Consider the following 27993-nt stretch of genomic DNA (forward strand, 5'->3'; position numbering starts at 1 on the left):
GTTACCAGATGTATTCAGACGATACTACAACAACAAATATTTTAGAAGGTTCATCACCTTCAACAGCAGACCAAATGGTGGATGTGTTGCCATTTCAAGATCTTGAGTCATGGCTTTTGGGCACTGAGCCTTTTGATCCTTTCAACATTTATGGTCATGGTCAGATTGATCAAGAGGTCAGCATATTTGACTTTGAGCTGTCAGGGCTACTATGATCAGATTGTTTGTTCTTCGAGTATTCGTTCTGTAGTCTGTAGATCGACTGTAATATTTTATTATTTTTCACACTTCAGTACATTTACATGTACATAGCAATAGATTTATTTACTCAATGTGTATTATTTCTTTGTACAGAGAGCCCATTTGCGCTTTTACAAATTACTGTTTTTGTAATTTGTTCAATCTATACTTTATCCCATCCGTGTTCAGTTCCAGATACTTGTACATTAATCAATATGACTGCTATTTTTGAAGATTCTGTGGGGAAAATCGTATGGTATAGTTCGGTAATTTGGTGAATTTTGTAGATTCACAATTATAATGATCGACTCCATATTTACCAAAACCATTGCTGGTGCTTTCACCAAAACAAGCATTCATTGCATCTTGATGATAGAATTGATTCCTTATGCTTTACCAAGTACTATGAACTTAAATGATCTCTTATTAAATGTTAAAAAGACTTGGAATTGTACAACAGAGGGAGAGTACAGTGCATCTTAATTTGGTTTTAGAAAAATTGAGTTTATTGATCTGAAATGAGAGCACCTTTTCGATCAATCAGCACGTTTGAGATTTTGCGACTTCTAGTTGCTATTCTACACATATTTCTCTGCATAATCACAAAGATAAACTCATCTGCACGTCGATGTTTGTTTGGTCATCAATGCTTCTCACATGAACAGAACATTTCAACAAGTGGCGTGTTTGATACTAACAGTGATAATTCTCAAACAATTTTTATTCAAATTAATGTGCAATTACAATGAATAACAATCTTTTTTTTTTTTTTGAGAAACTGTCAACGTAAATAAATTAAGAGGTAAACTCCTTGGATAGTACATCAACAATACAAGCTGGAGGCTCTAGGCCCCAAAATAAAGAACTAGAAGAAGAGCAAGCAAAACGAGCTAAAGTGTGAGCCACAACATTGGCTTGACGATAAGCATGAGTAAAATAAGAACCCGGCATCTGCTGCAGATGAAAGGTAATGTCATCATACACACGACCAATGAAGGAAGTATGGGGAATGACTCTCTGCTTAGTAGCATGAAAAAGAGTAAGAGAATCGGTCTCAAAAATAAGTTACATAATGACTCTAGCAAATAAAGTAGTACAGAAATACTTTTGTAGTTACCGTTTTGGTCACAGGGCATTGAAGATTCCCTTCAGGAGAGGTGTTTTTTGTTTTTTTTTTAGGGTTTTTGTCCATTTACCCCATTTCTAGGGATTTTTTTCCCACTAACCCCATTGAGTTTTTTTAATTCTCTCTTACCCAATACACTCTAAGGGAGTCTTCCCTAATACCCCATTAAGATTTTTTTTTTTGTTTTTAATTTTTTTTTAATACCATTTTACCCTTCACCCCTTATTTACTTAGAGAGAGAGAGAGAGAGAAAATAGAACAGAGAGAAACTATAGGAAACTTCGCCGGAGCCCGTCACCGGCCGCCGGAATCCGGCCAACTTTCGCCGGATTCCGGTCACCGGTCGCCGGATTCCTGCCAACTTTCGCCGGAATCCGGTCACCGGCTGCCGCCCACCGGAATTTGTTGAAAATCTCACCGGAAAGTTTTTTTGCCCCCAATAGACATCTATTGCCCCCTAATAGAGGGGCAATAGACGTCTATTGCCCCCTAATAGACGTCTATTGGGGGCCAATAGACGACTATCAGCCATGTATTGCCCCCCAATAGACGACTATCAGCCATGTATTGCCCCCCAATAGACGTCTATTGCCCCCCAATAGAACTTTCGTTTGCCGGAATGAAAATTAATCTTCCTAAAATTAGACAAATAAAACTTTAATTAACGAAAAAAAAAAAAAAAGATTACATCAATTTAAAACATCTATTGCCCCGCAATAGACGTCTATTGCCCCCCAATAGTCGTCTATTGTCCCCCAATAGACATTCAAATTTTTTTTTTCTTTCACTGTCCCGTTACTTAAAAAACAAAAAAAAAAAAAAAAAAAAACTGATTGGGCACCCAGAAAATGATCTGGGCACCCAATCTTCTTCTTCCCCAATTGACCGGAACCCTCTCTTCTTGCTGCACCAAATCCCCCAGTCTATCGAAAACCATACTCTTCGTTTCGGCCTCACCTTCTAAAGCACCGGACGTTCGTCCACGACTCCTCCTCTAGCGCTGAAAGGATCGAATTGGAGACGAGGCCTGAATCGAATTCGATTTGGCCGGTCACTGAAACAAATCTGAACTCACCGGAGCCCGAGGCTGAAATGACGGCGGCTGGTGGTTCTGCAAAACGGAGCTGAGGCCCTCGCTGGATCGGGTCTTCGGGTCGAGCGGTGGAGATCGATCTCATCGAAGCCGGTGATGACCTCCTCAACGATGTCTCGAGTCGGACAGATCCCTGCCACCGTTCTGCAAATCCTCCGGTCCAAATCAGACGGCGTCGAACAGTGTAGAGCCATGGGTCTTCTGCGTCGCCTCCGCGGTTGAATTAGTCGCCGTCCGGGAAGAATAGATCTCCATTTCACCGTGAAACTTTCTCCGGTGAAGGTGGTCGGTGATATGTACGTGATTATGGAGAGAGAGAGAGAGAGAGAGAATCGTGCTGTGCTGGAGAGAGAGAGATGAGAGAATGGCATAAAATGAAGTTGTTTAATTAGACTGAGGGTATATTTGTCATTATACTCTGAATTGGGTTAGTGAGAATAAAAATCTGTTGCTGGGGTAAGTGGGAAAAGTTTGGCTCATTTTGGTGCTTTTGGGCAAGGACCCTTTTTTTTATGGAGATCACACAGTTCTTCAAAGGTTTTCTAGATCCAGAGACTAATCCATGTCGGGGGATCATGTCAAAACGCTTCCTCCCCCTGACCACCAAGAATAGATTGGAATTTAATTCCAATCAGCGTCAGCGGGATTCGAACCCAGGTGTAGGGGTTCCACACCTGGAGGCTCTTACCAACTCGACCACATGTGGATTCCCTTTAGGAGATGTGTTAAGTTCATGACATTGGATCTTCTCTAGTGGTATCGCAAATGAGGAAACTCTTCCTTCAACTTTTGAAATCCTATTTCCAATTTCCTCAAGTACTTGAGACGCAAAATTTCCACTGTCCACCTCTCCCCATGATCCAAGCTAGCTATGATTCCTATGAAGCTCCCCACCCCTTACGTATGGCTTCTTCAAATTCTTCAGTTTTCTCGGGTTCAGCCATTGTGGTACTTTTGCTAGAGGGATACCTTGAAGATCCAATTTTTCTAAATCTAGTGGAAACTCCAAGGACTGCAATGCAAGTTCTACCTTTTTCTCTGGAATAACCACCCCCCATGATATTTCACTACAAGAGAACTTGTCATTGGCGACAAGCCAAAGTTGTCGTAAAAAGTCTAAATTTCTCGCTGAATTGAAAATGCGCCAACTTTGGGTTGTCGCAACTAGTTGTCACCTTATGTATTTTACTGATTGTCAAAAGCGACAAAATTACATGATTGTTGCTTTTTTAATATGCGCCGTAATTGGTTCCTCACATATATATCACAAATTGTGAGACACACAAGTGTGTTACCAAAAACTATATGCGAGACTTTATATTTGTTACTATTTTTAATATACGAGGCTTCGTTTACGTCGAATATTCCATATGTGGGGCTTGTATGTTTGTCGCTTTTTCAATAAGCGACGCAATTCGTTCCTCGCATATGACATCTTGCGAGACACATAAGTGTGTTATAGAATGTTATACGTGAGACTTCATGTTTGTTACAATTTCTAATATACAAGGCTTCGTTTACGTTGCATATTCCGTCTGCAAGGCTTGTATGTTTGACCAAAAATTTATATGCGAGATTTATTTTTGTTGCAAAAAATAACTGTGAGATTTCATTTTTGTTGCATATATTAATATGTGACACATATGCATTTGTTGTAGAAAATTATATGCAAGACTTTTTGTTTGTCTCGTATAATTTCATCAAGGAACCAATTGCGTCGCATATTAAAAAAACGACAACCGTATAATTTCATCGCTTTTGACAATCAATAAAACACAATAAATGATAACTGGTTGTGACAACCCAAAGTCATTGCATTTTCAATTAAGCGAGATTTAAACTTTTTACGACAACTTTGGATTGACAATGATATCGATGACAACCCTAAGTTATAATTGATATCTATTAGCTAATTTGGATACAGAATTGAATAGAAACTTGAAGCACAAAAAATATGCTTTACACTATAAAATGCATAAGAGGTTCATAAACTATATGCATGGCGGATATTATACATATAATTTCTTATACAAAAAGGGTAACTATCTAAATTAATGGTTCTTGAAAAATACTGCTACTGGCCACTACATCTACCATATCATTCATCTTCTTCCTGCTTCTAATCTTCCTCCATGACTAGACTGCTCCACTATGATTAGGATCCCTTCGTCCACTATGCCTCTAGATTAGACTCACCTTGAGTCCTCCATCTTATTCAACTTGTCCTTTAGGTGGGGATAAAACAAGAGATAGAATGTCATCGATAATATAGAAACCTCCAAAATTCAATCAGCGCCCAAATAAGATGCAATCTAAGATAAAACCAGCAGACCAAATACACAGACACAATATAGCATAAAGGAGTAAAAAAAATATTACAGAGGGTTGTAAAGAAAGAGAGAAGGAGAAAATTAGTCTTTCATTATCAATCAATATGCCCAAATTACAAGAATCCACAACAAAATCAGGACACACTGACAAACAGAAACCAAGAGATAGAATGTCATTGATAAGACTAGCGGTTTGCGACGAATTTTGGGTTGTCACAATGAAATTCCTCGCTTTTGCTATTTTCTCTTGTAGTGTTTTGAGGCACCGATCAAGGAGATGAAATTTCTTTCAAATTCATTGAACTCCGCATTTTGAAATTTCTTTTCAACTGATGATCTCTGCCGGTGCCGGCCATCATATTTTCAGTTTGAAGGAATGGCAGAGGACGCTTTAAAGTTTATCTTCTTTAAGTCCATTGAGGAGCTAGACACTCTCAATTATCCAGAAGATCGAGTTCCTTTTTCTTACTTAGTTGAGTGTTCTCTGCTAATCGAACAGATAAAAACAATAAAGCGAGATAAAAATCGGATGATCCAACAAGGACGACAGCAAGCACTTCAGCGTCTTAGAGAACAGCTTCTTAGTAACAAAACTATGTCATTGTTGTATGAGCTCAAATACGCATTGGCAGAGTAGCGTCGTGCCTACGTACGTACGTAGACACTACCAGTGCTACCATGCATGCAGATCGAGCTTTGAGGAGTAGCGGTTGGCCGAAATCAAATATTCGACGCCGGTGACTATGATGAAACCTTAAGCTCCACTCTCGTCCTCAGCCTCCTCCGATCGCCTCCCACACTGATTCAATTCTTTGATCAATCTGCGGCGATTCGGCCGCCACCTACGTACCATGAGATCTTGGAAAAGTAAAACTGTAAAGTTGATCTCTGGGGGATGGACTAATGCTGCAGATGATAGAACAGGAAGAGATTCACTTACTGAGAAAGGAGATGATTCCAAGGGCTCAGCTCATGCCGTTTTCGATAGACCTTTCATTCCTCAAAAGATGGATTAGGCTTGATCTTGACAAGCCAATTACATAAGTTTTTACTTTTTGAAAGAGTGAACGTCTGATCTACAACTGGTGAAAAAGGAGAACTAAATGACTTGTGGAAAACAAGCAATTTTTAACGGTGCCTAATTTAGTACTGCCTCTCAACTTAATTGAGGTATGACAAAGCTCCTCCGTACTTCTGTAGGATAAGTGAACATGGTTAATGACATGGTTAGTGATGCGGACAAGTTCATGTCACAGTTTTTTGATTCACGTCACAGTACATGTCACAATCCAAGTTGTTGACCATGTCACTTTTTGAAGCCCCAAGTCCAAGTCATTGACTGAAAGTTGACCAAGTCACTAACTAGGAATGTCACAGTTTATGTCATAGTACATGTCACAATTCATGTCATATATATCACAGTTCATGTCACAGTAAGTCACTAACCATGTCACTTTTCGAAATCCAGGTGTCAACTTCATTAAAGAAATCAAAGCTTTGATTCTATGATCAAATGAATCAAGCAAGTACTTCCTTATAACCACCGACATTACATACACCTTTATTATACAGCTCTAAGAGATCACATTTCTCTTGGGCATTTCATCGAACACCTCTCCTGCAGCATCAATCAAACCCACTTTCGCATATGCATCTATGATGGAATTCCAAGATAGCAAATCTGGTTGGGTAATTTCATCAAATACTTGGCGTGCAAGCATCAAATTGCCACAAGCCGAGTACATGTGAATGAGAGAGATTTGGACAAAGGGGTCCTGATCGAACCTGAAGAGAAAGACAATCATGGATTCGTTTTCTGATTGGAGGTAAGGAATGGATTTGAAGAACAGGAAAGGGAATGTGCGGTTATCACGATCGGGTAGTTGTCAGCCTCTGGTACCTGTTCAACATCAAGCGAAGTTGTGAGGCAGTAGAGCCTCTTAGTTGGAGCATTGAGGTCTTGATAGGGGTTGTTGAGCTTCGTGGTAGCAGCGGTGATCTGATCATCGACGACGGTGGTGGGATAGGTTGAATCAGCCATGATCAAATTGCAGAGAAAAGGGAATCTGGGTTTTGATGAATTTAACAATGACTAAAATATCGAATATTGAGGAAATATCGATAGTCTAAAAAATGAAAATTTCGATGGAAATTTCGATCTAAGTAATTTTTCGAAAAAAATGATGAAAATTTAGAAAGTAACATGGAAATCATTAATGAATTTTCATGAAATGTTTACATGATCAGTTACCTATAGTATTTAAAAAAAAGTGTTTGATAAACTTAATGATTGTAGTAATTTAGAATATAATAAGATACACTGACATGACAAAGAAATGAAACTCTACATGAGAAATCTCAAAAATGACTTAAATAGGAGATTAGGAGAGTCAATTATTAATTATAATAATATTTTACAATTAAATAGATATGTTAAAATAAACATCGGTCTTCAAACAAATAGAAAAAGAAGTAGAGAATGATCCATAGAAATACATAGAAAAGTTTTTTCTTTTTTTAATAGAAACAAATGTTTACTAGTTAGCAAATTAGATAATCAGAAGATTTATAAGCATATAGGGAAAAGACTCAAAAAGCGATACATGATCCTATAAATTTTTTAAGTTTTCCTCTTTAGATGTAATACAGTTTAGTCAGATTGGATAAGGACAGAGGCTAGTTTTCATGAGATATCAGGTTTGAACCCCAACCGGCCTCTTCAAAATTTGGCTTCAATTTTGGTCAAATTTCGAATATTTTCGGAAATTAATATCGCGAAATTTTGTGAAAATTTTGAATATTTCCGGAAATATCACAAAATTTCAAAAATTTCTCACGCTATTGTCTTGGTAAGTCAAAGATATATCGAGACCCTAAAAAAACGGAAATATCGCCGAAATTTCTAGGATATTATCGATTTTTCATTCCTTGAAATTTAACCGTGTAGTATTGGAATCAAATTTAATATTAGGTGGACTAATTTAACATAAACTCAAAATTTTATGAATTGAATTAGGATCATAGATAACTTACACCTAATTTATCATTTGGTTATCTAATATGGAGTTTTTTTTTATCATTTATCCATGTCCTCACACATGCTAGCATGAGGTGAGCTTAATGAAAACTTTTGATGCGATTACTAAAATTTGACGATGAGTTAAATCAGCAGAAATTGGAAAATATATGATGCAATTTTATTGATATAAAAAAGTTTAAGGGTACATCGACAAACATGAGAAAAGTCGGGAGAGCGGGTGGTAATTTAGCTACTTTTTTTTTAAGGGATAATGACCATTTACACAATTTGAGGATAAAAATTGTCCACTTACCCAAACACTCTAAGAGATTGCCCATTTACCAAAACACTCTAAGAGATCATTTCCCCAATACGCAATTAATTATTTTTTTATTCCTTTTTATTTATTTTTGGGACAATTTTGCCCTCTCCTTCTTTGTCACTTAGAGAGACAAGTCATCGGAGACCTTGCCGGACTCCGGTGACCAGTGGCCGGCTGCGGACTCCGGCGACCCGTGACTGGAATCCCTAATCCGACTACCGAATCTGATTTTATTGCCCCCTAATAATACCCAGTACTCATATTATTGCCACATAATAATCATATTATTGCCCCCCAATAACAAGTTTATTAGGGATCAATAATTAATGAAAAATGAAGATGTTTATAATTTTGAAAGTTTTAGTAGGTTTATCCAAATAAATAATCTTATTATTGCCCCAATAAACATTTTATTGCCCTCCAATAATCTTTTTACTGCCGCCCAATAATCTTATTATTATCTTCCAATAATCGTTTTATTGCCCACTAATGACATTATTGCCTCTCAATAATATTATTATTACCCACCACGTCGTCACCAATTTCGTCAGGCCCACATCATCATCCATCAATTCATGGGAGGGAGAATTGGAGAAATGATCTAGACTCGAGACCCAAAAGGTTGAATTTGATGTCAATATTATGGGGGACGCTCATCCACCTAAAGCCAACTGTGCCGGCCTCGTCAACGGGCCGGGCCGAGCAGAGCCGGGCCTTGCTATATTTTTAAATAATGGCGGGCCGGGCTTTATTGTAAATCGAAGGATCCAAGCCGTCCATATAATGCGGGCCTTGCGGGCTTTTTCGGGCCGGGCCGGGCCGGACCTTGCGGGTTTTATTTATAAATAAATATTTAAAGACACCAATATTTTTTATTTTTTTTTTAATCAAGCTTTGAAAATTCATTGGATAATAATCAAATACAACCAAAGGGTGTCTATATTGTACCAAAAAAATATATTTATATATAGACACTAATTTTGGAATAAATAGACACTAATTTATTTATAAATAAATTTTTAAAGACACTAATTTTTTAAATCTATATTTGTATATCACACACTCCAAAGAGCAACCTCTAGAAATTTAAAGAAAATAGGAAAACCGACCGGTGGATGTGATTATTACAATAAATTATGAGTGTGGTAAAAAATTTAGCCAATTTCACCATATTTTCGAACCCGATCGAATTGGTCAACCGTTGTCACTTGCATATCTTCTTGGTTAACCGATGACATGATGACCGCGAAACGTGCTTATTTTTTCACATCACATATGTAAATATTTCATCGATAGATATGTGTGGACATAAAATAAAAAATTTCAATTTTAATTACAAATACGTTGGCCTATACCAATTTGCCTCCTAAAGTTGTATGACTTATACATTGCATTTAAATTGTTGAGGTCCATTCTAAAGCAGCCATGAAGTGAAAGATGAATTTGGAGAAACCAACCGCTCGATGGAGAGATTGTAATATTTCATGGTGGTTGTAAAAAATCCAGCCAATTTGGTGCTCGTTTCGAATTCAATCAACTAGGTCAAACCTAGTTACTCTTATAAACCTATGTTTATATATCACACACTCCAAAGAGCAACTTCTATCAATTCAAAGAAAATGGAAAAACCGACCGTTGGATGTGATTATTACAATAAATTATACATGTGGTTAAAAATTTAGTCAATTTCACCATAGTTTCGAATCCGATCGGATTGGTCAACCGTAATCACTTGCATGTTTTCTTGGTTGACCGATGGCGTGATGACCGCAAAACTTGCTTATTTTTTTACATCACTTTTGTAAATACTTCATCAATGGATGTGCGTGGACATAAGATAAAAAAATTCAATTTTAATTACAAATATGTTGGCCTATACCAATTTGCCTCCTAAAGTTGTATGACTTATACATTGCATTTAAATTGTTGAGGTCTATTCTAAAGCAACCATGAAGTGGAAGATGAATTTGGAAAAACCAACCGCTCGATGGAGAGATTGTAATGTTTTATGGTGGTTGTAAAAAATCCAGCCAATTTATTTCTCATTTCGAATTCGATCAACTAGGTCAAACTTAGTTACTCTTATAAACCTATATTTATATATCATACACTCAAAGAGCAACCTCTATAAATTCAAATAAAATGAAAAATCCGACCGGTGGATGTGATTATTACAATAAATTATGAGTGTGGTAAAAAATTTAGCCAATTTCACCATATTTCGAATCCGATCGGATTGGTCAACCATTGTCACTTGTATGTCTTCTTGGTTGAACGATGACATGACGACCGCGAAACGTGCTTATTTTTTCACATCACGTATGTAAATATTCAATCAATGGATATGCATGAACATAAGATAAAAATTTCAATTTTAATTACAAATACGTTGGTCTATATCAATTTGCCTCTTAAAGTTGTATGACTTATACATTGCATTTAAATTGTTAAGGTCCATTCTAAAGCAACCATGAAGTGGAAGATAAATTTGGAGAAACCAACCGCTCGATGGAGAGATTGTAATATTTCATGGTGGTTGTAAAAAATCCAGCCAATTTAGTTCTCGTTTCGAATTCGATCAACTAGGTCAAACGTAGTTACTCTTATAAACCTATATTTATATATCACACACTCCAAAGAGCAACTTCTATAAATTCAAATAAAATGAAAAAACCGACCGGTGGATGTGATTATTACAATAAATTATGAGTGTGGTAAAAAATTTAGCCAATTTCACAATATTTTCGAATCTGATCGAATTGGTCAACCGTTGTCACTTGTTTTTTAGAATATATATGCACATATTCTATATAGAAGTATGAGAATTTCCACACACATATATATATAAACACACACACACACACACACACATATATATATATATATATGTATATAAACATACACAATACACACACACACATATCTAATTATATATATATATATATATATATATATATATATATATATATATATATATATATAAACATACACACACATTTATATCTACATATTTATAAACACACACACACACACACACACACACACACATATATATATATATATATATATATATAATAGTTTACGGGCTTTTACGGGCCGGGCCGGGTTTTTGTGGGCTTTTTGGCGGGCCTCATCCGCCCACCAAGGCGGGCTTTTTGACGGGCCGGGCCGGGCCAAAAGCCCTGCGGGCCGGCGGGCCTCCATCGGCCCACTTGATCCGCGGGCTTTTTGATGAGGCCAGTGTGCCCATTAAATGGCTTTTGTTTATGGTGCAAGCTGTATAAGTAGGACTAGTTTAATGGGTCGTGATAACTGGGACGCATACCAAGTGCTTGGGTTTTGCCCATTCTTCTTCTTCTTCCACAATTCCTATGCCATCTGTCAAACTCTCCAAACCCAAAAGACGGGTCTTTTTCACAGAACTTGGTCGACAGAGAAGAAAAATATAACAAACTCCTTCAAAAGTCCTCATGGAAAATCATAGCATGTAACTCCTGGTGAGTCATACCCCCCCTCTTGAAGAGTCCTTTCTTTTCCAAAACGCGCATCCACAGCAATCAATCCCGGGACTTCAAAACCATTCCAGACTTTCCCATTCAATCAGACCCAACAATACCCAACTGTCTTCTTCCTTTCCTAATTGTTTTCCATGGCATCCGCGGCGATATTCTCTTCGTTACGGCGGCGGAGGTCGCCGTCTCTAGAGGCCTTGTTAGCTCCCGTGGACGGTGGACCAAAAGCTGCCGGAAAAGTTCCGTCATCGTCATCGACTCGCTGGGGCACATGACTTCTGCAGAAAAGTCTTCACCGTCGTGAATCAGACTCTGGTGCTCTGAGGCTCCAACGATGAGGAGGAGGAGGGGAGAGAGAGGGAGGGGGGGGGAGAGAGAGAGAGAGAGAGAGAGAGAGAGAGAGAGAGAGAGAGAGAGAGAGAGAGAGAGAGAGAGAGAGAGAGAGAGAGAGAGAGAGAGAGAGAGAGAGAGAGAGAGAGAGAGAGAGAGAGAGAGAAATCGATGAGGATTTATTTTCAGTTTAATTGATAGGGCAAAACTGTCATTAAATGCTAAATTGGATAAATGAGAGTAAAAAACTCTTTGTGGAGTAAGTAGACAATTTTTAGACTCAAATTGTGTAAATGGTCAATATCCCTTTTTTTAAAAGAGGCTCATCCCCACGCTCATGTTATTATTTATTATAGGTTGTCGCATCGGGGGGGGGACATAATACCTGAACCCCGAGCGCTCATAGAAGCTTTACAAAAATCCTCGTAGAGAACATCTGGCAAAAAATCAGAAGCCTCCTCTAAAGATAGATCAATAACATGACCTAAACTAGCAAAGTGGGCTAATCTGTCTGCCACACTATTTACTTCTCTCAAAACATGTCGAATTACAATAACATCAAAAGCAAGTAATCTTTGCAATCATCTATAATTCGACTGACCTTTGAGTTGTCCTCTCTTTAATGGTTCAGACCATTCACCAAAAGAGAGGAGTCACTTTCTATTTCAACCTCTCTCCAACCCTGGTGTATGGCTTGTAGCAAGTTTGCACGACACGACTCAGCTTCACAATGAAGTGCCGAGCCTACATAAGGTAGGAACCTTGACCAAACACCTTTGATGCTCCAGCATAATCTCTCACAACGATACCCAAACCACCATGTCCAGAGTCACTCCTAAACGACCCATCTAGATTGATCTTGAGTCGACCTCGAGGAGAGAAAACCCATTTAGCTTTCTCTCTCTTATTATTCTTTCGTACCTCTTTAACAGGGTGCAAACGCTGATACTCTAGTAGGAGTTGTGTTGACCATGCAGCTGCATGCAAAGGATTAAATGTGCCACCATCCCATACTACGTTATTTCTTTCAACCTATATACCTTTGCCCTTCAAAAATGAAAAGTGGAAGAGAAGAGAATATAGGAAACAAAAAGAAAAGGAAGGATCATGAGGAGGAGGAGACCGCCAACCCTCCTCCCACAGTGTCTGCCTCTCTCTTGACCAGTACAGATCTCCCTTACCTTTCGTGGTGTTCGGAGAAAAAAAAGACTTCAACATATATACTGTTCTCTTTTCCCCGTATTAAGTTTACCTTTGGGCTTTTGGAGCTGGGGAGGGCTGTTTATTCAACAAGCTTAAGTTGCCCCATTAAGTAAACATCGCATAATCTACCTGCTTATTGTTGTTTTAAACACAACTTCTGAAAGTAGAGTCTGAGGATGACAAGCATACACCCTTAAAAATGATTTGGTATTGAATATCAGGAAGATTCTGTGGTACATGATTTGATTACATGCATATGAGCATATCAATTTCAAAAATAATAGTCATTTGCTAGTTGCTACATATGGTGATGAACATAATGATTGTTATTTGTATCCTATACAACTGAAAAGAGGCCATTTCTGCTACAAGCTTTGCCAGGATCTACAAAGAAACACTCAAGGCATCAAAGTATACTAATTTGGTTGTTTCTTTGGATATTCCCTTGGCCCAAATATGGTGGATCCAACTCTGACATTGGTGCTGCCCATTTCAATCTGCAGGGATCAAGAGTGTTGAACATTAGGTGTGCCTAATCTCTATCGAGCACAGTTGAGGGATAAAAATTGCAGACAAACGTTAAAAGGACATGGGGCAGTCCGTACCGCTTGCTCAAAATCACCAGACATGCCCATTGACAGCTCAAAGTTCTCCTCTGCCATACCAAGCTCCTTGCATACCTCAGTTCTACACTTAGATAGCATCTGTGGAATTAGAAGATATAAAATAATGATTTTACGGAAGTGACAACTAAAAAGGACATGGAAAGAACAAATGAAATGCTCATGACATTATACAACTATAGTAATAGGGCCTTCCAACATTAATTGGATATACAACCAACCCTCATTCCGAAGTTGGTAATAGCACCTCTCCTCTTTTACAAGGAAAGGTCTGGGAGTGAAAAAGGTTGCCTCTACATTGCAGACCTTCAAAGTTACCATTTTTTTCTATTAAATTTGATGAAGACATTGAGACTCAATATGCTTCAGTCAATTAACACAATTGAATTAAGATAATATTTGCCTCCTAACTAAGCCAAGATACAAAATCAGAATCAATTTGTATGGCTACTCAAAGAGGCACTAATAATAATTACAAACAGACAGTCAATCACGACAATAGACTAGATTGATATGATCAATTCTCAACAAAGAGAGAGGCCGAAACTGAGACCCACAGAGGTACAACAAGCCTCCAACCATGGATGATTAAAAGTTAGTGAACATGAAGTCGCTCAATTCTAGTTTCAAAAGTATTTAATCAAAGCAAATATATTAGGAAAAGGAAGGCATTTAATATTTAAAACATATGGAATTCATCTATTTGGGTGACAGACAAGCTATCCTGAATGTCCTGGGAAACAAAAGAAACAATAATGTCTCTTTCATGAACAAGCACCCCGTTATCATCTTATGCAAGTATAAAGTTTACCCTGAAGTTCTCTGGAGTTGATGTATAGTCACGCATCCCTATTGTCATTAAGCCAGAAAGCACTAGATTTGGACACTGCAATTTGACATGTTTTGCAAGTTCAACACAACCAGAAGGATCGACACCAGATTTAGCTGCAAATAACCAAATATATCAGCAAAATACATGATGTACGCAACGTGGATATAAATTAACCCAGAATTACTGGAGAGATTATTCAATTCAGTGGTAAGAAAGCGAGTAAACCTCCTTTCCACATGTGACAAACTATATATCTAATTTCTTGACTGGAGACAGCTTTGAGTTAAATTCAATTGTTGAGGCCATGTATTTAGATTAGTCTAGAGACATCAAGATATAGGGATAGGACAGATGAGATTGATTTAGTAACTAAACATAAGAATTTAGGGTAGATTTGTTCAAGTAAAATTTTTGTTGGTTACGTGAAAACCACAAAGATAACCAAGGAAAGATCAATGTACATATCGCTAAAAGGTGGAGGGAACAGAAAGAGTCAATCAACTTGAATGCCTCTGAGGTCATATTAATGCTGACCAAAAGGATAATTACTGCAGGAAGGAGTGGTGATTTTCAAATTACTTACATTCTTCTCCACTGGTATTAACTTGGACCAAAACCTTTAAAGGATTTCTTCCGAGGTTGGAAACTGCCCGATCAAGATGATTTGCTAGCTGTGAATTATGAAGACAAAGTAACGAATGAACTTGGTGATTGATAATACAAGCACAACTTCAGTTCAATGATTGATTAACTGAAAGCCTTGAAGTTTTTCATTGCATCATACCAGTAATTTTGAAAAACCAATTGCATAAATTTTCTTCAAATAAGTTCTTCAGAATAAATCACCAAGTTCAACAAATAAAACAGATATTGAACTCGTCTTTACCTTCTCATTGTCTACGCCCTCAACCAATGCCAGATTCGGCACTCCAGCTGCACAGAGTAACTAAATTAAAAAAATGAATCCCAACATAACACTCAGAATGAAACATTATCATTGTATCAGAGCTTATATTATGATGATGAAGTAAACAATCTCGGACACTGCTTCATTTGTGCAAGACACAAGACACCAAACTCACACACGATGAAACACAAAAACAGCATAAATTCTCTTAGTAATTAGTATTATGACGAGTTTGAATTGATATTACATGAAAGGTAAACATATGAACTAGAGAGATTTGTTGCAGCTGAAGATTCTCGGAAGTATTATAATAAAGAAAACGCGGAAAATTAAGCTCTATAATAATAAGCATTTGTGACTAAAATGATCAAAAATGACTTCTTTATCAACACCCAATCTTATTTTGATACACTCGATTCTTATTTTAAATTCCGACTCATTCCAATCTTGATTCAGTTCCATTCCAATGTTCAATCCCAGCATCCAAACACCGCAAATTTCAAAAAAAAAAAAAAAAAAAAAAAACCATTAAAACTGAAAGAGTCGACGAAAGAAGAAAGAGAATGATACCCAGAAGCGATTTGACTTTGTTGCTCTGCAAATGCCCAATAAAATGCCACTCTATATCTTCAGGAAGCTGCAGAGACACACAGGTTTATTAAAACGCTGCGTTTCGATCCCACATACTTAGAGACGGAGACAGAGACAGAGATAGACCTGAGGAGCTTTCTCCAGGATTTCTTGGACGTAATTCTCCCCAAAACGCCGGTGGCCGGCGTCGTAGACCTGCCGGATGAGAGAAATGGGCTTCGTCTTCGACACCGCTACCAGCCTCACCTGACCCGGATTCCGGCCCGACCGCTCCGCAGCCTGCCGGACTCGGAGAACGACCGACCGGAGCGCCGATACGGCGACGTTTTCGACAGCCTGAGCAGCCATGCAGTGGAAATTTGGGAAATGTGGACCGTTGGTTTTTGCAGTCTCTGCTGGGGTTTCCCCTTCTTTTTAACCATTTCCTCATGTTGTGGTCTCTATTTGCACCAATGATCTCTCAAAAAAAAATTTCATTTTATTCTCGTTTTTCTTAAAACAGAAATTTCTATGTATCTCTGAATTTTACTTATTTTGAAAAAAAAAAAATTCACCACGTATTGATATATAGTAAGCAAATAAATTTTTTATCCACCACGTATCCAACAAGCGTCCAATACATATAGATTTAATGATTTATGGTCAATTGGCAAAACACATCGGTCTTATTAACTAGTTAATATTCAGTTTACTTCTAAACGGTCGGACACTTTGCTTGCTATATATATAATTCCGTTACTAATTACTTACATGTAATATTATCTCAATTTTATATTCATAGCGAATCTCCCCAACTCTTAGTTAATCTCTAACAAGTAATGTATGTGTGCATAATTAAGCAATAATCACTTTTTTTTTTGTTACATTGGAGGGAAATGACTATGACCTAGTTTTATTCGGATTGTCTACTACACATTCGTGTACGCCATCACACATAGATCCGACCAGTGGTGGAACCAGGATCATCCGACGATGTGTGAGCATTGTAAGGGATTTCTACTGTTCACTGTAGAGACTGAGTTGGATCAATGGGTACATGGCATACATGCATGTACAGTAGAAGTTGTGAGTTTTGTTTTATATAATCTAGTTTTTCACCTTTCCTCACCAGTTAAGTTTGTTGAAGAATAGTGCCGGATGGGACAATCTGGTTTAAAACACCACATTTGAAATGGTGGTTAACTTGTGGACAATATTATTAATTATTTACTTTTCCTGTTTCTTTTTAATTGTATGTAGATTGCATAATTTAGACCAAAAAAAAAAAGATTACATAATATAAAATGCTCAGTTCGCAATAATAATAACAATAATCTTATATATCTCTTATATATTAAGCCAAATTTGTGCTTGGAGAGCTTGTAAAAATCTACTTCCAACAAGAGTCGACCAACTAACAACTAAGGCTATGTAGATGAAGTTCATTGCCTCTTATGCAATCATCAATTTGAAGGCAATGCTTATTTGTTTTGTAAGTGTCCAATAGCCTCACTTTTACTATCTCAAGCTCCATTTAATTTTACTATGCTTCCTCATATTAATTTTAAGGAGTGGATGTTAGAACAAGCTTTACATCTCACACCTGAGATTTTTGAAAAGCTTTTAATGGTTATTTGGGGCCTGTGGAAAAATAGAAATAACAAGCTATGGGAGGACAGAGTTCAATTTGCCACTCATATTTTCTTAAGCCGCATGACATGGCTTGAGGAATTTCAAAAAGCCAGAATGGCAGGTTCAACATCTAACAAAGCTGATGTGCACCGGTGGAAGCTTGCTCTAAATGGTTTCAAGCAAAATGTAGATGGAGTCTTTCTAATGCAAGTACCAAAGCGAGGACTAGGAGTTCTTCGTAACCAAAATGGCAAGGTGCTTGCTGCATTTGCTCAACCTATACAACATGTGACCTCGACATTATAGGTAGAATTGCTTGCTATTTGAGCTGGACTTGATCTACTGCAGCAACTTCATATCTCTGGAGCTACTATTGAATCTGACTGTAATCAGGCTGTGCTAGACATCAAGAATACTTCAATGGCATTGTCTGAGTTTGGTAACCTTTTGGATGATATTCATCAATCCAAGCAAGCTTTGCACAATGTAACAATTAGCTTCGCTCCTTGTACTTGGAACAAAGTGGCACATAGACTTGCCAGTATAGGCTTTGATTCTATTCAAAAGGAGTGTTGGCTGCATTGCACTCCCAGTTGTATTCTTGACATTGTTTGGCATGAGTATTCTTCTGCTCATTAACTTCTATCAAATACCAGTTTTTCTTTCAAAAAAAAAAAAAACTCCTAGAAGAGTGATTAAAATTTTGAACTACCTATTATACCCATGGTTTATTAATATGCAGAAGGAAAATATTTTTATTAAAAAAAGGATAAAATATGAAGAATTGCCATTAACCACAAAAGGTAGAAGAAAATCTACTTTTTATTAGAAAATCTTTTTTTATTAAAATAGTTTATTTATTATTTATTTACTATTTTAGATTTCTCTAAAAGAAAGTGGAAGATCAATAATACACACGGAGTGCGTGTCAAGAGGTGAAGAGGCTAGAAATAATAATAATAATAATAATAAATAAATAAAAGGGGCCATGACCACTTACCCAATTTTAGACTAAAAATTGCCCACTTACTCCACTAAGAGTTTTTTAACCCCATTTACCCAATCTAACAGTGTTTGACAGTATTGCCCTCATACTCCCTCTATCTCTCTCTCTCGACTCCCCTTCTCCTCCCAGACTCCATCTCTCTCTCTCTCTCTCTCTCTCTCTGTGCCATGGCTGCTCCGGCGCCCCACCTCCGGCTTCAGGTCAACACCTCTATCAAGTCAACACCGCCAGGTCCCCCAAGATCGGAGCACTGCATCCGGATTCGAATTGAACCTCCGAGCGCCGCCGTCACCCAAAACAGACTCTCTCTCTCTCTCTCTCAAACCAGACTCTCTCTGCCATGGCTGCTCCGGCGCCCCACCTTCTGCTTCGGGTCAACAACTCGATCGATCCACCTCCGGCGTCGCCGTCACCCAAACCACAGATCCAACGATCCAAGGCCCATTGCAACAACTCAGCCCCAACGCCGATCCGACTCCGATCCCAGCCTGAATCGACTCCACTCCAACGTCGCCGTCACCCTAAAACACGCCCCGACCACTCCTGCATCGGCCTCACACTTCGGTGGGTGGCCAGAGATTTTTTTTTTTTTTTTGTATCTGTAATGTATTCATTTTGGTTCACTTGAGGGCAATAATATGATTATTGGAGGGTAATAATATGATTATTGGGGCAATAATATGATTATTAGGAGGCAATAATATGAGTATTGGGGGGCAATAATATGATTACTGGGGGGCAATAATATGATCAATTGTGTCTGTAGTGTATTCATTTTGGTTTTGGGAGTTTATACAATTCACTGGACGGCAATAATATGATTATTGGAGGCAATAATATGATTTTTGGGAGGCAATAATATGAGTATTGGGGGTCAATAATATGATTACTGAGAGGCAATAATATGGTTACTGGGTATTATTAGAGGGCAATAAATTCAGACACCGGAATCCCGACACCAGTCCCGTAGCCGGATTCCGGTAACCGGTGGCCGGATTCCCACCACCGGAGTCGGCGGCCGGCCACTGGTCACCGAAGTCCGGCAAGGTGGAGGATGACTTCTCCCTCTAAGTGAGAAAGAAGGAGAGGGCAAAAAAGTCCAAAAAATAAATAAAAAAGAATTAATTGGGTATTAGGGAAATAATCTCTTGGAGTGTTTTGGTAAACGGGGTTAAAAAAACTGTTAGTGGAGCAAGTGGGCAATTTTTAAGCTAAAATTGGGTAAATGATCATTTCCCCTAAATAAAAATACTTAATAAACTACGCATCGTGTTTAAACAACTAAACCAAAAGTAGAATGAATAAGTAAGTCCCAACCAAACCATTCTCCTTCGACGACGCTCTTGGTCTAGGGTTTGCAAATTTTCTTCCTGTCCGGCGGCAGTGGCTCGCCTCACCGGCTAGAGGCTGCTGCCGGACGGGAAATTGAATACTAGAGGTCTGGGAGCTTCTTGGAGAGGGATTTGACTAGGAGCTGTGGACGGGATGGCTTTAGCACGAGCACTAGACGCCGATCGGTGAGCTCGGTGGGCAGCGGTACAACGCGAGTCGCGTCATCGAAGCACCTCCATGATCGAGGACGTGATGGTGAGGTTAGACGGTGGTGGCGGCGCGCTGGATTGGACGGCATCAGACTGGTTTCGGCGTGGCTCGGTCGGGTTTCTCCGTGGTTTGAGGCAGCGAGGTTGGGTGGTGCGTTGAGGCGGTGAGGTCTGGCGTTAGATGGCAGCGGCGAGGGCTGGCATCATTTTGCAGCAGCGGCGTCGGTTGAGGCGGTCGACCAGTGAGGCTGCAGATGGACTGTGGATTGGGTCAAGCCATTCTTTGTTTGCCCCTAGGTTAGGTTTCTTTCTTCAAGCTGTTGGGCTGCTATTTTAGTTTGTCTTTTTTCAATAATTCCCTTTGTTTAGAGGGAACTCTATTTCCTTGTTTTTAGGGCAACTATAAGTTTTTACCTTTAGGCTTGCTTATTTACTATGTTATTTCATAGTCTGTAGACTTGCTTAAATAAGTGAGCATGGGTACCGTCAAATGATCGGACCTAATTTATGTATCGCTGTGGTTTTCCACAAACTCTTTATCTACCCAGAGATGGTAGCTAGAGGGAGGATGGTCCTTTCTGGCCTGAGTATTAATATATATCAACATGATATTCTTAAAAAAAAAAACTAAACCAAAAGTACCTCAAAGTGTTATTCTATTGAAATAATAAAAAAAAGGTACATAAGATTGGCTAATTGATTTAAAATCCAAGCCAGAGTGGAAAATAGAATCGGAAAAAAATAAAACGATTTAGTAGATAGCAATGTAGGTGAATTGCGACTTGAGAGTGGAAAATTTGCCGAATTTCCTGATGAACAAATACACCTGCCCTAAGAGGTATGAGACTGACTACTAGGTTGAACATGAGACTAACTACTAGGTTGAACTTCTCTGGAAGTGTCTGGTTTCTTCATTTTGGAATTCATGAATTTACACCAAGTATAAATCTCCAAACCCAATGTGATGGAAGCAAGCACTGCAAGGATTCCAATATAAGCCCATAGCCAGGTTTTGTCTGGCTTCAAAATGGCAATGCCATGGAATATATTCAATATGATCACAGCCAGAAGTGCGTAGCCCAGAAAATGATGGTACATGTCCCAGTATTTCCGGTAATCATCTGTTGGCGTTGGCCTTAAACGCAAAGCAATCATCTAGACAACATAACAAAAACAATGTCACTCTTCTACAATTGCAAGCAAATGAAAAACCATATGCATTCAAAATTTCTTGATCGAAAGAGAGTTGAGTGAATTACTTGTAATGTTGTAAATGCAAATATGAACATGGCGAGAATATTGTGAGTGTGGAAGTGATATTCTTTGGAAGCATGTCCGAGCCATATTCCGATTGCCCAACCAATTGTGCCGAGAATGTAACCAACGATCTGACAAGAGACGTGCGATAAAAACCAATGTGCACAATGAAAGGGATATCTTCTGCAGTACCTCGCTATAATCACTCCAAAGGGCAACAATGTTCCCCATCCCACAATATTCAGAATCCCATGCACCTGTTAGAAAAACAAAGATATTTGATAAAGAACAAAAAGAAGTGATTACACGTATTTATATGCGTGTAATTATATCTAAAACACTAAAATAAGTTAGTCCTCAAGTCAATTATTATGTAATTAATCTATTGTTATTATTTTGTAGAAAATAAACGGAGTTACGTAAATCGAAAGAAAATGACGCGAAAATTGAGCAAAATGGAGTTTCCGACAAAAGGACGAAATGGTCAATGCGGGTCAACCGTAGTCAACACCATCAAGGGAGCGGAATCCAATTACCTCTAGTAGTATTTGCGGAAGTGCATTGAGAAGAGAGAAGAAAGAAAGAAAGAAAGAAGGAAAAAAAAATTGACTTTGCTGACGTCAGCATCAGAATCATGACGTCAGCAGCAGAAACACATTTGCACGTCCATCCTTTTCTTTTCATTTCTTTTTATTTTCCCTCTCTTCCTATTATGTGTTGCCACGTGGCACACATCCTCTCTCTCTTCCTCTACAGCCACACATAATTGCATATTGGCATTGCATTAGAATGATCCCATTCTTCGGGGAGGCCGAGACCACACACCAGAGTTCATTCCATTTTCTCTCTCTTGCCTCAAAACACCGAGACCCTATTAATCCCATTCTTCCCCTTCTGCCGCACACACCACAGATCCCATCATTCTCTCTCTAACCCCAACAGCCGCACTCCCCATTCCTCTTCTCTCTAACACTCCACCACACCACCATTTTTTCTCCTTCTCATATTTTCACCTCCTCATCAAGATTTATTTTCTTCCTCACCAAGATCCACCATCACCTCACCAAGATCCATTTTCCTCCTCACCAAGATTTATCTCACCAAAATTCCATCAAATCCTCATCAATTTCTCAAAGGGATTTCAAGGAGCTTTAAGGGATCTCATCTACATCAAGACTTGAGATTGGGTATAGTGGGAAGCCATAAATCAAGGCTTGTCATAATTGATCCATAGCAATTTGTGACTTGTTCTTGTCACTTCTCACTCCTCTTCACCTTTACCTCTTTAATTGATGTATTTTGTTGTTGATTTGTGGATGGGTTGTGAGTAGTCTATTTAGGAAGCTAGGGTTTGAGCCCTAGCATGGATTTAATGTAATAAATATGTTTTGATTTAATGGTTTTCAATTTCGTGTTTGGCATATGTTCTATTCTATAATATTTGGCTTAGATGCATGCTTAGGAGCTTGATTAACTCTTGAATGTGTAGATAAGCATGTCTAGAACAAATTAGAGGACCTAATCACTTCTCTAATTTATGGCTAGGACACTTGTTTAGAACATGGTTAGTTACAATACCAATTTCGATTGCTGTATTGGCTAGCTTGAGAACCTTGATTCTAGGACTCTTCGCCTTTTGGTGCAACTAGATGCCCTAACAAGGCTCTAGATTGTCCCAATTGAGTTTCTACGACCCTTGATCCGGAGTAGGAATACATTTTAAGGAATCTATGACCCATGAGCCTTGAAAAGCCTTGGGTACGGTTCTTGATGCCATTATGAATTGAATGACCATTGTCGGAGCATATTTGTGCATTAAATTTGGCTAGTAGGATACCCTAGTGACCTAATTTCCATTTATTGATTAGTTTATATTATCTTTATTTTTAGTCGCAATTTTAATTTTCAATTGTCAATTTTATTTTTTTTCGCAATCAAAATCAACTTTTACAAACCACTTTCTTTGTCCATACCATTTGGTTGTGAGTTTCCGCATTCACTTGTGGTTTTCTCTTGACCAATTTTAGGCTTGGTTGTTCCGAGCCGGGCATGTAAATAGCTTGGTGCTATTTTTAGATTTTGTTTGTTAAATTGTTGGTGACTTAGTAATCGGTATAACCAAGGATTGGAGTTAGCTTTTCAATCCCTGTGGTACGATAATTTCGGGTTTACATATTTTCCCTTTCAATCCCCGTTGCATTGAAGCACCCAAATCAAGAAGTTAGTATCTGTATGGTTCTAATTACAGCTATGGCAAGGCCTTTTTTGCATGCACACTCAGCGTTTAATATGGAAGCTGAGGCGTGCAGAGCTGGCCTTCTTCTTGGTATCCACCAAGGTTGGACGGAATTTGATATTGAGAGCGACTCTGCCCTCCTGATTGCTGCACTCAATGGTACTGGGGAGAATTATTCGGAGGTAAATCGGGTTTTAGATGATTGCAAAGAGTATTTATCTTCTTTTCAATCAGTTAAAGTTCGGCATATTTTCCGTGAAGCAAATGGTGTTGCACAGCTAGGCTTGCACACCTTGCTAGTTTTTCTGGGTTAGATGATGTTTGGATAGATGAGACTCCTGCTATTATTCAGGATGTACTCTACGAGGATTATTGTCAGTGTTCTCTTATAGCACGGGGTCCAGGTTTTATGTCCCCCCGTTGCAAAATCGTAATATTAATATAATAAATGGAACCGGGCGTGGGGCTGAGCCTCCCAGCTAGGCTGGGTTCCAAACCTCGTTCAAAAAAAAAAAAAAATTCTAATTAGTTTTACCTAAGGCTGCCACTTGGTTTGGTAATTACCAAACCGACCGAATACCAACCGATGTTTTAAGTTTGGTAAACCGACTTTTTTGTAACCGAGACCGATAAAATCGAAATCGAAAATTACCGAAAAAGTTGGTTTGGTTTTGATAAATACCGAATCTACCGATTATCTAAATATTAGCTTTATATACTATGATTTTCAATACACATACATGTATATTAAGAAATAAACATAAAATTTTTCATAATAGTATGAACATTACTACTTATACTACATTAATAGTATATATATTTTATGTAACCTAGTCAAATATGGTTAAATAACCTAGTTTTATTGAAAATGACTCAAACTTGATGTCATATATACAAAAGAAAGCTATTATTAGGAGATGAGTACAAAGTTTACGACTATAAAATTGAAGAACCTAGTTTTGTTCGTTCTAATTTTAATTACAAAGAATTAGTTGTTCTAAAGTTGGTAATACCGAAAACCGAAATACCGAATTTGGTAGTTATGATTAAAAACCAAAAATTTTGGTTGGTAATTGATAGCTCAATTTTGAAACCGAAAACTTTGGTTTTGAAGTTGGTAATACATATAACCGATTCGAACCGACCGAGTGACAGCCCTAGTTTTACTTTTACCAGAGGGATTGATGTATAACAAGTGTTTTGGCCTTTTTCTAGCTTTTGAAATAAAGAAAAGCGAAGTTTATTAATATTTTGTTGGAGAAAAATGTTCTACTACTAAACTAAACGCTAGTTGGTACAAATTATGTTAATTTTGTTAACCTAAGTTCTGATTTGACACATTCGCAACTTCTTTTTAATTAAGGCATTGATAAGTTCTATATAAGCACATGTCTATCTTTCTCATTGGCGATGAATTATGACAGAAATAATTTACATAATTCAATAAAAAAATAAAAAATAAAAAATAAAAATAAAAAACTTTCTTCACCAGCTAATTATATGTATTTATGTAATATTACTTGCACCATATTTACTGATATTTACGCATCTTACCGTTCTAAGATGATGCCGGCGATGTCCAGTGCTGATACCTTTCCAACTGTACAAGTTTGTAGTCTCTGTGCTATCCACGTTCTGGAGAGCCGTCGGGTGCATCTTAGGCTCCAGAGCAACCTCATCAGCTTCATACCCAACTTGCCACACATGGTTCAACCTTGCAATGTCGTACGCAGCTAAATCTGGACGCAAAATTAGCGTCGCAAAAATTGACATGTATCTGTTAGGTTTCACATCACCTGTCATGTTTTGGACGACGACATCCTCGAACTCTATGGAAGGCTGCAGAGGCTGCAAACGACATCCCAGCTTGGTGTCACTGGTGATGTTGTATCTGCTGACCTTCAAAGTCCCGTTGGCCTGTGAAATGGCGATAATGGCCCTGGTTCCGATCATCCGCGGCCTTTTCCGACGCGGGTTCACACCCCAGGCGACCCATTTTGGTGTGTCGTCCATAGATATTGGAATAGTGAACAAGATGTCAATGTGGGTTTCGTTGTGGATGTTCCAGCCGAGTTCAGCTCCCAAAGTGAGTAGTTTCTTGCAGTTGGTGATGTTCATGGGGTTGATGGGAGTACAAATTTTGGTTCTCTTATGAGCAGTGGTGACGAGAGAGGAGGAGGACAAGGTCAGTATGAGAATTAATGCACACCAGTACATGTCGGACGGTTGGGAGGAAATTCTCTGCAAATGCCAAATCTGCTAATTACTATGTATCGTATGTACTTGTGTTTGAGGAGATCGAGTGGATTTGTTCCTTTTGGTCTTTGAATTGGGTAAGATTGAGGAACAAGTAAAGCATATATAGTTGTTTTTTATACTATTTTTACAGCATGTTGGGTCATGTTGGGTCACAATCGTAGGAACTTTTTTTCAATCTAGCTACTTGGAATATTAATTTGCTATCTTCGCAATTGCCCCCGTCACTTTTGTTTTGCTAGCTGTAAAAAAGTGAAACCGTACGTACTATGTGAAAATCAGATTCGTTGTGCTTCCGATCGAGTAAAACGTGACCATGCATCCACGATCCATCTCAGGTTTTGTTGCTTGTAAAACGCTTCAAGAAATATGCGTACGACGTCTTGAAGGTAAAGCTAGCTAGCTAGGCTTACAACTAGGAACAATTTCAAACGAGAGAAGTAATTCAGAATTTTTTTTCGGGAAAACATCACCAATGGTCACTGAGTTATGACTTATTCGACACTTAACTCACTGTATTTTCAACAATATCACTTAACTCACTCAGTTTTACATCCGTCTTTCACTTAACTCACTGTCGTTAATTTTTCCGTTAAAAGCTATTAAAATTGAGGGTATATTTGTCTAAACAGTAAAAAAATGCATTTCTAACTTTTAAAAAAAAAAAAAAACAATTTTTTTTCAAATTATATTTAAGTTAAAAAAATCATTTTTTATTAGAAATCTCATAAATTTAAAAAATTGAAAAAAGTCTAATAAATGTAAATTGAGGGTATATTTATCTAAACACTAAAAAAATGCATTTCTAACTTTTTTTAAAAAAAAAAAGACAATTTTTTTCAAATTATATTTAAGTTAAAAAAATCTTTTTTTATTAGAAATTTCAGAAATTTAAAAAAATTGAAAAAAAGTCTAATAAATGTAGTTTTTTTAAGTTAAAAATGATTTTTAAGTGTTTTGACAAATATACCCTCAATTTTAACGGCTTCTAACGATAGAATTAACGGCAGTGAGTTAAGTGAAAGACGGATGTAAAACTGAGTGAGTTAAGTGATATTGTTGAAAATACTGTGAGTTAAGTGTCGAATAAGTCATAACTCAGTGACCATTGGTGATATTTCCCCTTTTTTTTCTTATTAAAGATGAGATGAAAAAGCTCAAAAGAAATTTAGGTTGTACTGCCTCTCCTCTCTGAGGTATTTAATAGGCAGCCTCGCTCTCATCTTCAACGAAATAAGCAAAAATCCAAAGAAACAATGAGCTAGCAGCTATTTAAGCAATTGAATTGGCAAACAAAATGTTAGAGCAACTCCAACAGCTCTCATCTTCCCTATATTTTGATCTTTCTCTATTTTAGGGAAAAATGAGTCTCTTTTGCTCCAACAGATTCCCTATAACTCTTCCTATTTTAGGAAAAGTGAGGAAAGAGAAAACCAAATTTCCTAAATTTACAGCAATCTCTAAAATTTTAAGGAAGAATTATGGAGATTTTAGAGATTAGTGTAAAATAGGGAATCTGTTGGAGTTTTTTTTTTTAGAGAAGGGAATCTGTTGGAGTTGGAGAACTAAAAGAGGCTAAAGCTTTGACATTTACTTTCTTATAATACAAAAATTATAGAGAAGTTGTTGGAGTTGCTCTTATATGGGATCGATTTTCGTCACTCGCCCCTCATATGAATTCGCTAGTACTATTGCACTTCAAAATTAAGTTCAATCTTGCATTCCATATTCTTTTAAATTTTCTATAATTTTTGCTACACTAATATAGGCATTGATGAGATAGATCTTTATTGTTGTTTCCAATAAATTGAATAGATTGGTTGTTAATTAAGAGTTCAGAGTTCACATTGCATAGTTTTTCCTTCCTTGCCATGAGGCTCAGTTGGGTTATAAGGAATTGAAGATAGTGATCGATGGACGTCATTGTGGTTTCTAATTACGTATTTAATTAGGCCTTC

The 27993-nt window shown here is 37.8% G+C and overlaps 2 protein-coding genes across 2 annotated transcripts; both read right to left on the bottom strand.

Moving 5' to 3' along the window:
• Positions 1 to 13363: 13363 nt before the first annotated feature.
• LOC133731924 (uncharacterized) lies at positions 13364 to 16550 on the bottom strand. Its single transcript, XM_062159372.1, has 7 exons — positions 16255 to 16550; positions 16108 to 16174; positions 15517 to 15563; positions 15214 to 15301; positions 14610 to 14743; positions 13781 to 13879; positions 13364 to 13672 (listed from the first exon to the last, which is right to left on the bottom strand). The coding sequence occupies exons 1-7, from the start codon at positions 16474 to 16476 to the stop codon at positions 13592 to 13594; spliced, it is 738 nt and encodes a 245-aa protein (XP_062015356.1). The 5' UTR covers positions 16477 to 16550; the 3' UTR covers positions 13364 to 13591.
• A 4419-nt stretch (positions 16551 to 20969) lies between these two features.
• Positions 20970 to 26161, bottom strand: LOC133734147 (cytochrome b561 and DOMON domain-containing protein At5g35735-like). Its single transcript, XM_062161779.1, has 3 exons — positions 25334 to 26161; positions 21546 to 21800; positions 20970 to 21441 (listed from the first exon to the last, which is right to left on the bottom strand). The coding sequence occupies exons 1-3, from the start codon at positions 25994 to 25996 to the stop codon at positions 21157 to 21159; spliced, it is 1203 nt and encodes a 400-aa protein (XP_062017763.1). The 5' UTR covers positions 25997 to 26161; the 3' UTR covers positions 20970 to 21156.
• Positions 26162 to 27993: the final 1832 nt, after the last annotated feature.

Source organism: Rosa rugosa, chromosome 2, assembly GCF_958449725.1.
Source record: "Rosa rugosa chromosome 2, drRosRugo1.1, whole genome shotgun sequence".
NCBI classification, from domain to species: Eukaryota; Viridiplantae; Streptophyta; class Magnoliopsida; order Rosales; family Rosaceae; genus Rosa; species Rosa rugosa.

Bases quoted from the DNA above. Each gene is read 5' to 3' on its own strand.
- LOC133731924 (XM_062159372.1), bottom strand. From the start codon at position 16,476: ATGGCTGCTCAGGCTGTCGAAAACGTCGCCGTATCGGCGCTCCGGTCG. The intron at 16,175-16,254 runs GTCTATCTCTGT...GTGTCTCTGCAG, and splicing joins TCCTGGAGAAAGCTCCTCAG to CTTCCTGAAGATATAGAGTG. The intron at 15,564-16,107 runs GTATCATTCTCT...TACTCTGTGCAG, and splicing joins CAAAGTCAAATCGCTTCTGG to CTGGAGTGCCGAATCTGGCA.
- LOC133734147 (XM_062161779.1), bottom strand. From the start codon at position 25,996: ATGTACTGGTGTGCATTAATTCTCATACTGACCTTGTCCTCCTCCTCT. The intron at 21,801-25,333 runs GTAAGATGCGTA...TTTTTCTAACAG, and splicing joins GCCGGCATCATCTTAGAACG to GTGCATGGGATTCTGAATAT. The intron at 21,442-21,545 runs GTAATTCACTCA...TATGTTGTCTAG, and splicing joins TTGCATTTACAACATTACAA to ATGATTGCTTTGCGTTTAAG.